The sequence below is a fragment of the Rhinolophus hipposideros genome (assembly GCF_964194185.1).
Source record: "Rhinolophus hipposideros genome assembly, chromosome: 8".
Classification (NCBI taxonomy): domain Eukaryota; kingdom Metazoa; phylum Chordata; class Mammalia; order Chiroptera; family Rhinolophidae; genus Rhinolophus; species Rhinolophus hipposideros.
Genome location: NC_138054.1, coordinates 94,991,789 through 95,008,034, shown reverse-complemented (window position 1 = coordinate 95,008,034; position 16,246 = coordinate 94,991,789). Strand labels below are relative to the sequence as shown.

General features: G+C 54.0%; 1 protein-coding gene across 4 annotated transcripts in view; it reads right to left on the bottom strand.

Annotated features, from left to right (window-relative positions):
* Nucleotides 1-1,636: 1,636 nt before the first annotated feature.
* The window catches only part of GNB1 (G protein subunit beta 1), a 68,018-nt gene continuing 53,408 nt past the window's right edge, over nucleotides 1,637-16,246 (bottom strand). For all 4 annotated transcript variants that reach the window (XM_081057056.1, XM_081057057.1, XM_081057054.1 and 1 more), the window contains exons 5-11: nucleotides 14,917-14,980; nucleotides 13,961-14,123; nucleotides 6,641-6,707; nucleotides 5,854-6,055; nucleotides 4,953-5,169; nucleotides 3,528-3,642; nucleotides 1,637-3,293 (exon numbers count right to left, since the gene is read on the bottom strand). In XM_081057056.1, the coding sequence (XP_080913182.1) occupies nucleotides 3,536-3,642; nucleotides 4,953-5,169; nucleotides 5,854-6,055; nucleotides 6,641-6,707; nucleotides 13,961-14,123; nucleotides 14,917-14,980 (820 nt within the window). In that variant the 3' untranslated portion in view covers nucleotides 1,637-3,293; nucleotides 3,528-3,535. The remainder of the gene's footprint in view (nucleotides 3,294-3,527; nucleotides 3,643-4,952; nucleotides 5,170-5,853; nucleotides 6,056-6,640; nucleotides 6,708-13,960; nucleotides 14,124-14,916; nucleotides 14,981-16,246) is intronic.

The window sequence follows — 16,246 nt, the reverse complement described above, 5'->3', positions numbered from 1 at the left end:
GCTCATGCTGTAATCTTCCTGCAGGCAGAGCTGCAGTCTCTTAACATAATTTGGTGTTTCTTTGTATTCTTTTTTTTAAACATGGCTCCCATATTGTATAAGCTTCACACCCCCAAAACCTGGACACACCTTCTTGTGAGGGTTGAATGATGGGGGACAGCAGGGTTGATGGGAAGGGAAAAGCCCGGAGCCTGGGCCATGGAGGGCAGCGTTTGATGGGGCTGCTCTCCCACAGCTGGACTCATGGGGGGGGCAGGGGCACCCTGGATTTTGGGTGCAGCCTGGGGGCAGCTGCCTGGCTCTCAGGTGCAGTCAGGGGGTGCCCCAGGCTCTCAGGTGCGGTGGCAGGAAGGAGTGGCTCCTGCTCCCAGCTCTGGCCTCTGCTGTGCCCAACTGGAAGAACTGGATAAACAGAGGCTGCCCAGCACACTAAACGGGCCTGGGTTGCAGGGGAGGCCGGGGGCCCCCAGGATCCCTGTGGCGGGGGTATGTCTACACGGAGGTCATCTTGTTTGTCTCCCAGTCTCTGGCCTTCAGCCAGCATGCCTAGGACAAGTCTGTCCCCTCCTGCCTGGTCTTACCTCCCCAAGGGCCAGTGTTCAAAACTGTCCACTTGGCAGGTTTTAGGAGACGGGGTGAGGGAGCAGTCTCTCTTCCTGCAGACCTGCTAAGTGCCAGACACACAATTGTGTCAGAGCAAAACCTTCCCCTTGCGAAGGGACCCGCCCTGACTGGAGACAGGAAGAGCACCGGGCAGGGGGAGCACCACAGCTGCGAACCTGGGGTGGGTGGGTGGTGTCTTTGGTGGTGAAGCGTCCAGCGCGCCCACACTAGCACCTCGCACACAAGGGACTCCCTGAATTCTCACAAGGCCTCTAGGAAGCAGGTGCTTTTGTGGTCGGTTTTCACGGGGAATTGGGGGCACAGAGAGGCCAAGTAACTTGCCAGAGATCACTCAGCGAGGAGGCGGAGTGGCAGTTTGGCCCTGGCTCTGGGAAGGACACAGCAGGATTTGAGGCAGGGGCGGGGCAGGGTGGGCGTTTTCTCACCCCGCCCACGGGGAGCAGCCCGGAGCAGTCCCCCAGGCAGGTAGGGGCGGCGGGTATGTAGTGCTGAGGACTCCCTTGTCACCGCAGGGCAGAACGCAGGGCAGACCGGACAGTCGTCTTCCAGTCCCCAGGGGTGGGGCCACATTGAGAGCCCCGCCCTGGGAAGAGGTGGCAGCTGCTGTCCTCCACTCTCGCACTCTAAGATTTTGTCTCACTCTGGTAGCAGATGCTCATTTTTTCTTCCAGGATGCTGGTTTTTATTCAGACTGAGATGAACACTGCAGTCAGAAGGGAAGGCTATCTCTGGAGTAACGTCCTCAGATATCTCAGCGAGTGAAGAGGGAGTGAGGGCCACCCCAGGACAGCACGGGTCAGTCTGGATGGTGACAGGTGGACAGGGTTGAAGGGCCCATGCTGCTCTGAAGGGCCTGTCAGAGGACCCTCCTTTCATGGAATCCTTGTGATGGGGACAAGAGACGGCAGGAGTGGGCAGCCCAGGGGCGGTGAGGCACTGCCCAGGTGACCAGTCGGCCAGTCCTGGTGCGCGGGGAAGGCGGCCGCCTCCAAGAAGCAGCCACACCAGGCCCTGATGTCCAACTGCTTTATTACATCTTAAATAACAGTACAGTTTAATACAGTATCTATCTTGCAGCCAGCTTCCTTGCAGTACAGACGTAAAATTAAATATGAAAGGTGGAAGGGTACAGGGAGCAGACAGCTCAGAGGTGTGGATGGGAAGGGCTGGGGCTCCCGCTGACTCTGCAGGCCCAGGCCCCCGCGTGTCCGCACTTCTGTACAGGGTGCTGCAGACGGACAGACGAGAAGCCACTACTGCTGCTACGGGAGTGTGGGGCCACCACGCTCCTGTCCAAACGCTGCTGCTGGCCCCGGGCTCGCCACAGACCCAGAGATGTCCGCCTCAGGAAGCTGATCTGTGTCCCATGCCCAAGGCTCACTCCACGGGGGACACAGGCCGAGAGGAAGTTGTGAAGAGGAAGGCCGGCTGCCCGCCCCTGCCCCCACCCCCCAGAATCCAACAGCGATCATTTGGAACAGGACTTGTTTAAAGAAACGAAGAAACAGTGACTTATCCTGCTACTCAAGCGTGTAGAGCTGCGGACTGTACTGCTTCCGGAGCGTGCAGAGTCGCGACAGGAAGTGGAGAGAGAGCCGCAATGGTTACAAGTCAGAGGTTATTTCTTAAAAGAAAAGAACAACTAAGGACTGAGTCCTATATGCACGGTTGAGCATTTCTACAGCATGCGAGTCTAAGAGTTCACCCACCCAATATGTCAAACGACCAAATTTTTTAAAATTTAACTTAGAAACTTTGAGATCATTATTTTCAAAACATTGATTTGTACATGGTTTCATACACAAAGAGTTGACTATCCGAGCACAGGATGGGCACCTCTCTTGAAAACAGAGGTTCTCGAAGGCCGGGTGGGGCTCGGGGTGGAGCCAGGCAGTTGTTAGAGACTCCCCCCAACTTCACAGGGAAGGCCGGGCTGGGCAGGTGAGAAACTGAGAAGGCAGGGTGGGTAGGGCAGAAGGTGCCTGTTTGGACTTGGCCAGTGACAGTCACACATCCTAGACTGTCAACAGCATGTGCCTGGTGACGTCACTTCTCAGCGTTGTCCTTTCTAGGCCACATCTGTGCACAATTCTGGGACACCAGACAAAAAAGAAAAACCGGGGACTAAGTTTACATCACTGACAATTTCAGAGAGGCTGCACTAGACCCTCTTTCTCTGTCTAACTAGTGAACATAAAGGGAGATAAGATGTCTTAAAAAGGAAATACGAACGTTTTCAAAATCCTGTTACGAACACCACCTGAAACTCAGAGCTATTACAGGTAAAGTCCGCAATGGTTTTGCACCAGCATCTCCCCAACAGGGTCCCTGGTCTTAACTTCAAACCAACTAGTGAGCTGGTGTGTCTCACAATCACACTCAAGTGTACTCTCTGGTTAACATTTTTATTACAGTATTTCCTTTTAAATTCATTCAAGACAAAAAGACACGACAGTGGTCCCGGAAGGAATGCGCGAGTCGTCGAGTTTACAGCAGATTCTCTGTGGGGATTGTGCTCTTGGTCTCAGCAGTGAAGTGAAGGAAAGATCTTGCCCTTTTGTAGTTCGGGGTGGGGGTGGGGGCGTCCACATTAGTAGGGTGGATTGGAAATGCTGTCACTGTAACGCTTCAGGGTGGGGTGGTCTTCCAGTCACCATGGCGTCCACCTGCTGTTTCAAACAGAGTTTAAAAAAATCGCACAATGAACAGCCTTAAACTTGGACACATTCTCAGAGCTGTGCTTCCCACTGCTCCGAGGCACGAGGCTCCGAGGCCCCTTACAGTGGCTCCCAGCCCATCAACGCCAGCTCAGAACTCAGCAGGAAACCACGCGGATGCCATCACATGTGTCCCAGGAACTACATGCAGGACGAGCACAAAAGGGCACTGGGCTGCCCCCTTACCTGCCGGCTTAGTTCCAGATCTTGAGGAAGCTGTCCCAGGACCCTGTCGCCACAGCCATCCCGTCGTCAGTCACCCCCAGGCAGCTGACGCGGTTGTCATGCCCAGCCAAGACACCTGGAAGCGATGACAGCAGTCACTCTGGGTCCCAAAGATGTCTGTCTCACGCAGTGACGCAGTGACACTGTGAGGCAAGCCCAGGACCCGCTACGGCCCGTCCTGCAAGGGCTGGGTGGCCAGGAGAGGATGCCGGGAATGGTCTGGTCGGCTGGAAATTAGACTGAAGCCTGAGGCGCGGGGGCTAGGGCGCTTCTGTCTTGGAAATACTGTGGGTACACCTCCAGCCAGGACAGGTGTCCCCACAAGACACACTGCAGAACCACCGGCGATCAGCCTGTCCCGGGCAGCACGGTGACAGGAACAGGTGCATACACACACACAGTAGGGCCTCTCACAGCAGCTCCTGAGCACTTGCAAAGGCAAGAACTAAAACAAAAAACCCGAACTACCTCAGTCTCAGGCAATGCCCGCACAAGAGTGTGAGCTGTGAGCTGTCCTTCCTGCATCTGTGACCCCCGGGCCTAGTGTGGGACGCAGTGAGGGTCACAGAGACAGGCCTCCCATCAACACCATAATCATCAGCCAGTGTCCTGCGCTTCCACAGGAACTGAGTGCTGACTTCAGAGACCCCCACCCACACCCACCACCTGCACCCAGCAACGTCACAGCTGCATGAGGGAACCAGCCTCCAAGGTGGAGCAGGGCTCTCCACGGCCTCGCTTGGCTTCCAGGGTGCTCAGCTGCACCGTGAACAGGGAGCTGGGGCCCAGGCGGCGGGAGCAGGGGAAACAGGAGAGTTCTCCCAGGGCAGGGAGTAGAGCCACTCAGAAGCAGATGCAAGGTGAGACCCCACAGGCCCCGGGGTCACACTCCCTGAGCACTGAGCCTAACAGAGCTCAACGACACGAGGGCTCAGTCCGTCCCACCCTGCCAGTCCTTGTCTTTCGCCCCCCGTCGCGATGCAAGTGGCACCACCACTCCTGCCTTCGCTGTGTGGCTTCGGGCTCTACACCTCACTGGCACACTGCCTGGCCTGTGCTCCATCAGCAGGCGACAGTTCCTCATGTGCGACCGGATGGGAGCGACAGCAGGTGGGGCCTGAACACCCAGCCGCCCACCTGTCCCCGCCAATGTGGCAGACCCATGGCCCTCACAGTGCACGTGGGGAGCCAGAGGCTGGGTGCCTCCAGCCTGTCCCCTGCCCCTGTCCAGGCCACGCCGTGGGGCTGGCAGTACACTCAGGGGCATGCGTTTCTTGCCAGCCTGACCGACAGAAACCTCCACTGTTTGGCGTGTGTGAGGAGCCAGTCCAGCCTGAAAGACGCGCCGTGGATGGCACGGAGACAGACGGCCCGACGCTCACCCACCTGCCCTGTCGGCTTTGAGCGCGTCCCAGACGTTGCAGTTGAAGTCGTCGTAGCCTGCGAGGAGCAGGCGCCCACTCTTGGAGAACGACACGGAAGTGATCCCGCATATGATATTGTCGTGGGAGTAGGTCATGAGCTCCTGGTCCGCACGGAGGTCAAACAGTCTGCAGGTGGCGTCGTCCGAGCCGGTGGCAAACGCATTGCCATTTGGAAAGAACTGGTGAGAGGAAGCACACAGTGTGCCGAGGCACAAGGTAAATCCCGGAAACAGACCGCCCCAGAGCAGGGCTACTGCTGGCGCAGAACCAGACACCGGCCAGGGCAGGACTCTGGCAGGAGTCGGAGGCCACTCCACAGGGGCCGGGCAGCAGCCTAGGAACCAGGACGTGGGGCTCTGCGTTGAGTAAGCTGCAGGAGTGCCTCCAACACAGGAGCACATTTCATTTTAGTGTTTTTCCACAGGAACATAAAGGTGTGGGCATCAACAGTGAGTCTGGGCTGCTCCGCAGGCCGCCAGCAGTCAGGCTGACCCGGGAAGGGACCCCCGGCCTACCCGTCGTGTCCCTGCATGTCTCCCCTCAGGGCCAGGCCCCTCAAGTCCATGGACAAGGGAAGCCTGGCCTGCAGGGGAGCCCCACTTTCCCAGGACGGGGAGCGGGCCCGGCACACAGCAGACACCACCACCGTCTATGAGACTCATGGTCTGCACACAGCAGCTGGCCCCCCCATGGCTGAACACATCACACCGAATTTTCTACAGGGATCTTCTGGTAAATTCAGTTGTACTTATATAGAAAAAAGAACATCTAACCCTAAAAACATTTTCAAGTGAAAAGATGCATTCTGCGCGCCCCAGGCACCAGCCTGACCCCCGACCACACTGCAGGACCCCAGCACTCACACAGATGGCGTTGATGTCCGACTCGTGGCCAGTGAAGGTCTGCCGACACATCCCTTCTCGCACGTCCCAGAGTTTGGCTGAAGCGTCACAAGCACCAGAGACAAACAGCCTGGTGTCAGGAGCGAGAGAAAGGCTCATCACATCCCCGGTGTGTCCGGTAAACGTGGTCGTCTGCTGGCCGGTCTCGATGTCCCACAGAGCGCTGCGGCAGGAGACATGACAAGCAGTTTCTCAGACACCCAGTCAGAACCACCCAGGACCACAGGAAACCTCTGTGCTTTTACTTCAGACAAATCTCAATTCATAATGTAACTTTATTTGGAGGGAAACAAAGCAAACAAACGACAATCAGGTGAGTGCTTGGCCACAGCGCCTGCGTGACTGTGACCTCCACGTCATCTGAAACCCCAACAAAGAGGGAGCCAGTGTCCCGATTACAGCAGGGACATAGGATGTGGGGGTGCTTAACACACACACGCTGCTAAGGGCTGGAGGAAGCTCCTGGCTCGTGGCCCAGATGGGGCAGGCGACAGTTCTGTTCTGCCAGCTCAGTGCCCTCGGGGGTCCTACAGGCTGGGGTGTGGGGATGACACCAGGCAAAGCCGTGGCTTGGAGCAACACCAACCGCAGGGGAACAGAGCGTGTGCTGTTCCCGTGCGTCCGACGCACGGAAAGCCAAACCACTGACAGGCTGCTTTCGCATCAGGCCTGATTAATATCCAGAATCTCATTTCCTACCTGCCTAGAGCTGCAGACGTGAGGCGAGCAGTGTGAGACGGATACTCACCAGGTAGTGTCTCCAGAGCTGGTGACGATCTGATTGTCGTCCAGGAAGCGACAGCAGGACAGGTAACCTAGAAAACAGACACAATGAGCCCAAGTTGCACGCGCCACGACCCCATGGCCCTGTAAGTGGAGAAGCTGTGGGCAGCATAGAATGGACACCCCTGGAGTCCCACATGTCGGTGAAGACAAATGCCTCGTCAGCTCCTGGCCCCAGCCTTGTGGGTGCACAGGAAGAAAGGACAAACAGCAGTAGGTCACTTGCAGGATTCTGCTTTTGTTCCAGTGAGTGACCTTGAGAACCTGGGGGAGGGGGGGGAGGAGAGAGAGAAAGAGAGAGAGAGTGTGTGTGTGTGTGTGTGGCGGGGTGGGGGTGGGGGAGTGAGCCTCGCTGGAGGGCGTGGGCCCACGGCGGCAGCCGGGGGAGACGCAGCAACATGGCCGCTCCTGTGGGCATTAACTGCCAGGCCTGCCTGTGCCCTGAAACTTTGTCCCCAGTCCACACCAGGGCACGTGTGATGCTGCATGAATCGGTAAAATCAGAAGCAGAAGAAATCCACCGAAGGCTTTGGATGTGGAAAGTACAAGAATACCAGGAAACAAAGCATTTCTCTAACAACTATTACTGAACTGGCTCCCAAAGAGAAAATATGAGGAGATGACAATTTCGAAATACCAGGTCTGTGCCTAGAACAGAATGTGTATTCACACACGTCCCGGCGGCCATCGCACGGGATAGGAGCAGCCAGCGCTGAAAGTCAGGCCCACAGTGACCCTTGCCTCCATCAGCCGGGCTCCCTGCAAGAACAGCACCTTCCGGGCACACTCACCTTCTCAGTGAACTTCCCGATGCCGCCTCCTGGGAGCACCCACAGTAAGGTGACCCCCCACAGGTCCATGACCCTCAGCGCACTGCCACCGCCCTCAGCCTCCGCCTGTGAGCACAGGGGTCAGGGGCTCTCCTAGGTGTTGTACACGAAGAGCGCGACCTCAAAGGCCACCTGTGTCCACCCTCGTGCAGCTCTGGCCCAGCCACGAGGTGCCCCCAACCCAGACTGAGCACTACAAGCACGGCTCGAGCACTGCGACACGACCTGGACTCAGCAGGGCCTCAGAGGTCAGCAAGCATCGCTGCGACCAGCAGGCAGTGGGAGGGAGGGCTGTGGGGCGACCCCACCAATGGAACAGTAACTGGCACCTGAGTCAAGGCCACGTGCAGTGTGGCCGTGGGGCTGAGGGCGCAGAGCCCCTCCCCACCTCCCAGCACACATAGGACTCGTCCCCAGAGGGTAGGAGGGAGTGTCCAAGAGGGCAGCCTCCAGCTTTCATTTTCTAACTTCCTTCAAATAGGATCTTTCAAATATATTACTTTTAATGAAACAGGGTCCGGGCTGCTGGGTCATAATCTTACAATTCGTTTGGGTGCTTTTTGTATTTTGTAAATGGAGGGGAAAAGCAGTAAAATGGGTAGGTAGCATGTTTTACAAATTGTTTCTCCTAGAAAGAAGTGGAAACCAGTACCGAGCACCACGCCCAACAGCACTGGGACAGGAACCCATCAGATACAAACACAACGGTGCAGCCTGGTAGCCCCGTGTGGGCACCCCATGTTTCCGGGACGGACAGCCTCCTTGGCCGGCCAGCAGGGAGGCGGGCTTAGAAACCAGAAAGGCGGGGCTCAGTTCTCAGCGTGGAGACTGCCCAGAAGGAACCCCCGTAAGTTCTCTCAGGAGCCTGTTGGACCACATGAACTGGGGACAAGTCCAGAGAACCGCTGGGAGAAACAGCTGTCTGCGCACTCAAGAGATTCGCAAAACCTAGTGGCTACCACCTGTGTTATTACTGAAGAGTGAACAACTTCCCTGAGGTGTGTGTGAGACAGAAGTCACCTTAGGTGGAGACAGCCCCCTCCCCAGGTGTGTGTGTGTGTTGTTACGTCAGGTGGACACAGCCCCAGGTGTGTGTGCATGTGCACACAGCCTGATGGAGGGATGAGGTGAGCCAGGGTAGAGCAGGCACTGAGGTCAAGGGCACGTGAAGGTCATATGGAGGCGCCCGAGGACGGAGGTGGCCGTCCAGGCTGGGCACCAGTGCCAGAGAAGCAGATACGTTCTCTTCTTTACCTGGAGGAGCCGCTGGTGACCAATGTGCACCAAAGCCTGCCCACGCACAGCCCAAGATCACACAACCCAGCCTGCTAACTTATCCTGAGGCACTGGGATGGCTGGAGAAATCCTTTATCTCCTAGAATAATGTTTGTACCCGCAACAACTGGAAACTGCCTGAATGTCCAACAACGGGGACAGATTAGCATGCCGCACTCTTTAAAAATGACACTGTAGTTCTGGGTGAGAGCACAGGTCAGAACACAAATGAATGTACTTTTGTCCTCTATTCCGAGCGTGACAGCACGCTGTACCTTTAACCCGACCACACCGTGCAGAGCACGGTGAGCCTGGCTGGCACTGGGCACAAGAGCAGGCACCTGTCCGGCCAGGGAGCTGCCTCTGCTCTCACTCGCGGCTCAGCTGCAGTGGGACATAAGCAAACGGCTGCTGCAGTGGCTGCTCGAGGGATGGACCGTGTGGGCCTGGCCCCGAGGACAGGCCAGCACTCCCCAAGGCTGCACAGGCGCGGGCGGCAGAGGAGGAGTGGGACGCGTGTTCTTGGAGACGTTTGGTGCAGAGGAACGAGAGGGACTGAGGGAACGTGAAGATCGAAGTGAGGAAATGCCAAAGAACGGTTTATTAGGAGGAAGGCCTCCCAGCACCCCAAGCAAGGCCAACTCCGAATTGTGTTCCGCTAAAAGCTGGACTCAGCGTGAACAGACGCGGACGGGAAAAACCTTTAGGGCCACTGGCACTCTCAGCCTCGGGCTTTTGGCAGCACTCGTCAGGGCTCACCATCACGAGGACGTCTGACAGCCCGATCTGGACAGTCACAATCCCGGGCAGCTGTGGAACTACTGTGGACAATAGCGGGCATGGTCAAGATGCATGGCAACCCTGGGAAAAGGGTCCTCTCTGCTGGGGCAGCTCGGCAGGAAGACGGACAGCAGGTTCAGGGAGCCACCTGGGGGCTGCGGGCCGACGCGCTCCGATAGGAGGTGTCACGAGGCCCCACCTCACCGGTGGCAGGCAGTCTAGGAAGTCGCGAGTGAGCAGTGGGACCTGAGTTCCCCAGGCTGTGACCACAGAAAGCCTAAATCAGATGTCACATTTAACCACCCGCCAAAAAGCAGCCCAGTTGGACTCCTGGAGCTGAATGATCTCAGGCAAGGTAAGTGCGTCTACAATGCGACATGAGGTTCAGGGAAGAAGAAACCTCTGTGTTAGCCCACGGCATCTGCTATGAAAATCACCTGTGAGAATGGGCCTGGTGCCCTCGTCAGAAATGAGTGCTGCGTCATCACTCACTTTTCACACATAATGTAACGCCTCTCAACTACTGCTTCAATAGAAACAGCTGTCGCTAAGTTTCATCCTCCCGTGACGTACGTACGTACAGCAGTAACAGTGTCTGTCCCGATCACTGCGTTTACCTCTCACTTGTGCCCCTCACTCTGTGAGATGGACTCTTAAAAGGCAGAACTCCAACCAGACCCAAAGCGCCTGATGTTTCCTCTGCGACCTACAGGGAAGGTCTTCCCTTCACTGCACTTCACAGACAATGCATTTTCCACAAACCGAAGGCGGAACCCTCCACCGTAACAGGGCTACAACTTGTTTGCTTAACCGCAGTAACGTGGGGCGAACCCACACACCTTAGTGCCGGCCGCATGGCTCAAGAGCTTCCAAAGCCCGAGCAGCTGGCTCCAGGGAAAGAAGCTTTTCCTGGTTCCATGTGGGCCCTTCTTTTCAGGGGAACAGCAGCAACATAGCCCTGACCACCATGCACCTCCTGGCCGCTGACCGCAGGGACTCCCACCCCAGACTGTCAGGCTCTGTCACGGGGGAGGCAGGAAGCCTGCTGAGGGCACGGCTCGGGTGAAGTGTGTGGGCAGCTGAGTCTCTAAGATTCGGAAAAATGTCTCCCAACCATGGCTTACCAAAGTATTCGGAAGTCAACACTCAAGGCCAGAGGAAAAAGGGCCCAACAAGAAGCTCTAATCAGCAGACCCTGCTCACACCTTTACCTGCTGATTGAAGTGTGACTGTTGTAAGTTATCGCATTGTAACCTCTACTGGATTGGAGCTAACGATTGCGTCTCCTATCTGAAGACAGTTACACTCTTAAAAGAGCAAATGTTTTACACAACAACACTCAGCTCCCAGAAGTAAAATTTCATGATTCATGAAGGAAACAAGTATCTAAACTATTCCCTCTAATAACTAGTTTTGTTTCAACAAACCCAGTGTTAAAAAATCCAGAAGCCTCTGATTAAACCTGGGAGCCGACACACTGACCCTGATTAGAAACGAGACTGAGAACGTCTGAGGACGCACAGCAGTGCGGTAAACACAGCATGCCCCAGTTTACAAGGACTGGCGGGGGGCAGCGGTTTCCAGCCCCAGGAGCAGCCTTCTCCCAGAAAACCACTACGAGCTCAGGACAAGTAGAAAGACAAATCTCTACAGGAACTGGCAGCAAAGGCGGACAAGTCAGGGAGCCCACGGTGGAAGACGGGAAAGGCACTGCCAGACGCAGGCCCACACCGGCAACACCCATGCGGCTGCACTGCAGACCTGAGATCTGTGGCCAACCTGCTTGACAGCCCGTGGACAGAGTTCTGGGCAACCGCAACCAGAAAGTGAAAGGAGAGCCACAGGATGGGCCCGTGAGTCAGCCCCCAGCTGCCCCACACCTGGCTCGCACATGAACCACAGTCAGAGCCGGCCGTCGTGGCCCGACAGGGTCGGGCTGCCACCTGATGGAGCAAACACCAGACCAGGAAAACACAGCAGAACCAGCCTCACAGCACAACAGCGATTACTCAAGGTGCTGAGAAACAGGGAAATGCCACCCCTACTCGAGGGAAGAGAGCCCCGCCAGGGCCAGCCTCGAGGATTAGCTACTGGAAATGGAGACAAGAACTCTAAAGGCAGTTCTTGGAACTGTGCTCAAGGATATCCACGTGCTCGTAATTAACACAAGACAGGAAATCTCAACAGAAAAATAAGAACTATTTTCTAAAAAGCAAACAAATTCCAGAGCTCACATCAGAACGTCACACGTAAACGGTGCTTGAGGACACCAACCACACGGCTCTGAGGACAGACCCGAAACAGGCAAGTCTGAAGAACAGACACCAGACAGACGCACAGCGGCCGAGGGGACATCGGGTCTGAACACATACCTCCTGGGCATGATGGACAGACCACAGCACACGAAACACAGGGGAAGACATGGCCGAAAACATCCCTAGTTCAGTGAAAGACAAAACCTACAGCTTCAGGATACTAAAGCACAAGAGATACAAAGAATCACACCAAGGACATCACAGCCAAGCCGTTAAAACAACAGAAGGATCTCGGAAGCTCTAAAAAAAAAAAAAAAAAAAAAAAATCAATTCAGAATTATATGCAGCAAAAACATTCTTTAAGAATGGAGGAAAACAGGCATTTTCAGAAAAATGGAAACAGAGAATGCAGTTAGCAGAGCCGCACGGACTGGGAGACCTGATAAACAAGGTCACCCAGCTGAGGGCCCCTAAGAAAACTCACACTTTTACAAGGGAGGAGGAGCACAAGAACGACTCCCATGTGAGCAAATGTCTGAGACTCCTCAAATTTCTTCAAATGTCTCCAAATGTTTAAAGGGAAAAATGTACCATGTGTTGTGGGGCTCGTACCCCTTGCAGACGCAATGCCTACGAGAACCGAGGACCTCGAGAAGCACGAGGAAGGGCAGCCACAGGGGCCTTCATGTTCCGTGAGTCGATACAGTGCTCACTGGGAGTGGGCCCCGAAAAATTATACACGTGCCCTGTAAGCCCTTCATAGCTCTACACAGGCGGCGCAGAGGTAACCAAAGAAGTAACAGGTAAAGTCGACTTTGAAAAAGTCGAGTAAAAGGCAGGAAAAAAGGCAGGAAAGTCCCCCAAAAGGCAGGGAATGAACTGGACGCTGTGCAAGGCAGAAGCACCACCCACATGCTGGCTAGAGGGGCTCTACTAACCAACACAGTCAAGTGGAAAGAAAACGGATGGGAAACACACAGCAGACCGCAAGACGCGAAGGCTGGGCCGGCTACACTCACACCAGACAGGCAGACCTTTTCTCATCGTGACAGCCAAAGCCATTCATCAGGAGGGACCACAGTCATCAACGTACAGCTTCTACTAACAGAGCTCAGAATGTCTGGGCGAAAACGGACAGAACTAAAGGGAGAAACAGGCCGTCCTCAGCCTTTCACGCCCGCCCTCCGCGCTTCACAGCAATGAGCCGCAGGAGCTCCGAGCAGAGGCCAGTCTCACTCTGCCTGCCACACTGACGACACGGCAAGCGGGGGCGGACAGACCCCACTTCCAAATGCAGCGCAGGGTCAGCGTGAGACTTTCCTCCATGAAACACACATCTGGATAAACCTGTCAATGTGGAAAGGATACAGAATGTGTTCCCTGAACAGAATGGCATTTAAAAGGACAAAGGATATGCTCTCAGCCAGCTCAAGTTAACAGACGAGCATCGGAAGCAGGGTTCTTGACTCCATTAGTTACAGCCACCTCTCGGGGTACTCGTGGAGGAGGTGCACCTAGTGGGGTTGGACTTTTAGAACTGAGAATATAGCCACAGAAGGAAATACCAGGACAAGACCTTTTCAGAAACACTGTGCCTTTTGTCACGAATAACCTGAACTACACACACCACCCAAACCGTAGAGCTGGCTGTGTTCAGAAGACCTTCAACAGCCCCCAGGACTCTGTTCTGTTCCCTCTGCAACAAGAGTGCTGGTGAGAAGATGTATGAAGCAAATGAAGGTGCTCAGTAAGGACGCACGCACACGCATGTACACACCTGTATGCAATTTACACGCATGCATGTTTCCATCAGGAAACCCTTGTGGAAAGGTGCTCAAGATGAAGAGGGTTAGGAGATAACACACTGACCTGCGCTGCTGACAACAGGAAGCCGCAGCCTATGCAGGGCGGGGCTAAACACCTGACACCCTCAAAACCGGGACACTACAGTGACTTCGCTCCAGAGGTTTCTTACTGGTAAAGGCCTATCAACGACTGTCCTTGATTTCACTCTCAAAGTATTTCTGGCTGTCATTGCCACCAGTCTCATTAAACGGTTCCTGAGAAGAGGTGCGTGTCCGAGCACAGGACGCACGCCAGGCAAGCAGCCGGTACCACCCAGAGGTTACTGGTGAGAACACGTACCTGTGTGTCCGGCCAACTCACGACTCACACGGACATTCCCTTCTCGAGTTTTCAGATTGTAAATGGAGCAAATGTTATCCAGGCCACCGCAGGCCACGTAGTTCCCAGAAGGGGCGTACGCACAGGTCATGACCCACGAAGAACGCAGAGGGATGGCATGGACCTGAGTGACAGAACAAGAACACACGTGATGCAACGAGCTCAACTACTGAAATTAATCTGAAAACAATTTACATGTGTGGCCAGTCAGGTACAGCAAAGTTTTACTGAGAAATCCAATGTATTAAAACAAAAGCAGTTTCCTTTAATATTATTTTAAGGCACATCTGCTCATAATAAAATTCACTTAATCTTAAAGAAAAAAAGAAAGCATGTCTATAAATCATTTAAAAAACACATTTTTACTGAAGTGACCAAACTAGACATTATTGTAACTAATCCTCCTTGTGTCTCAGACAGATTTGTTATAAATACTGTACTATTTTATGCACATTTAGCATTCTTCAGTAAAACACAACTGAATTTGATCTTTTAAACACGTCTGGAACAACGATAGTACTTTTCATCCACTATGATACAACCTTGGATTAAGTTTTTAAAAGAATTTCATTTATACTTCAAAGGATAATGTCTTTCAGATGATCCCTTGTAAAAACTAGTAACTGCATGAAAAGCTGTATTTCTGCATTTTTCACTAAAATGTGACATTTCCCAGACTGAGGCCAAACTGCTATCCAGGTGTCCCAGAAACAAGGAGTCAGTGCCGCCCACCTGCTCTGTAAAGAGCCAGATCTGGTCAGCAGGAGACCCTTTACGTGTGCTGGCCCCACGATTCGGCTTCTGGCTGGGAGACTTTGGACCACAGCCAAACTTGCTATGTCCCCAGCCCATCCTGTTACAAGTTTCACGTGAGTGGATCCAGGCAGTTTCCAGGGAAGGCATTTTGGGGTCCCTACCTTGTTTGTGGTGTAGCTGTCCCAGATGATAAGTTTACCATCCTGTGAGGCACTAACCAGGAGCCTGGCGGGAAGGACAAGAACACACCGTTAGTATGACAGCGACACAGCAGTCACACACAGCCAACCAGTGACGATGACCACGTGCTTTAATATTACATCTGCTTCAGACAGAGCACAGTTGTTTATAGGCAAAAAAAGTTCTAGCTGTCAGACCAACGGTGACAGCACGGAAGACAGTGCTCAGAGAAGAGTTCAGACTCGAACACGTGGCCTCACGTGCAGCTGGTCACCGAGGCCACCTGCTTGGTCAGCTGAGACTGGGACGTGTTGTAACTGCTTGTTTGGTTTCTGCTCCTCATAAATCAAATCTGAGATACACAGATCTTTCAAGAGCCAAAGTTGGTAGGAAATACGTAGTATACAATTTCTGTTCTATTCCGAAATATGGAAAGCCTAGATGTAAAGGAACACGCTTTTAGATACTCCAAATTCCTGAGGCGTTTCTCACTAAAAACCCATGAGAATTTCCCAGACTGAGGAACTGGAACCCAGGTGTCCTAGACACACATCCCACCTGCTTTGCAAAGTGACAAAACTACAGCAGACTGGGCCTGGTCCAGTAGGAGACACTAGTAAGCGTCACGAATCTTTGTCCTGATGATTTTCTTGCTCTGGGCAACGGGGCTAAGTTTGGGATCTGTGTGCTGACAAGTAGTCCGACTGTGTCTGCAGAAGTAAGTCGGGGTACTGCAGAAGGATAGCATGACTATTGGGCAAAGGAACATCACGTGACAGTTAATTCTGGGAAGTGCAGCTACTCGTCAGACCCTAGGACCTCTTCCAGGACGTGCTGTTTTCAAGGAACAGAGGGAGGGCCCTGCAACTCCACCAGACACATGCCATTATGGTGAATGATGACAGGACTATTTCTAATTTTAAAGCGTTCATCAAAATAGGTTTTAACCGTTTCAGCCACAGGCATATCTGGTTTCTTGAACTGATCGAAATCTGGAGGTAGAACTCGACACTCTGATAATCTGGACACTTTTCATCAAACTGTATGTTGGGATGCACCTCGCACAGCCTCCTTTTTTATGAGGAGGCAATGATGAGTTTGGAACAAAAACAATTTCAGCACGGTTATAAACTTATACCAGGACTAAAGTAAGGGAGGCTCCAATGCCTTATTTCTCAGATGCAGTGTCTTCAGGAGACTGTGGCATCTGAGTTCGGTGGCCGCTCTGTCTGTCTGTCGGCCCTCCAGCACAGGCTCTGTCTGGAAGTTCAGGACCAACGCAGAGCGGCTCACCCCCAAGGGTCACCTTCA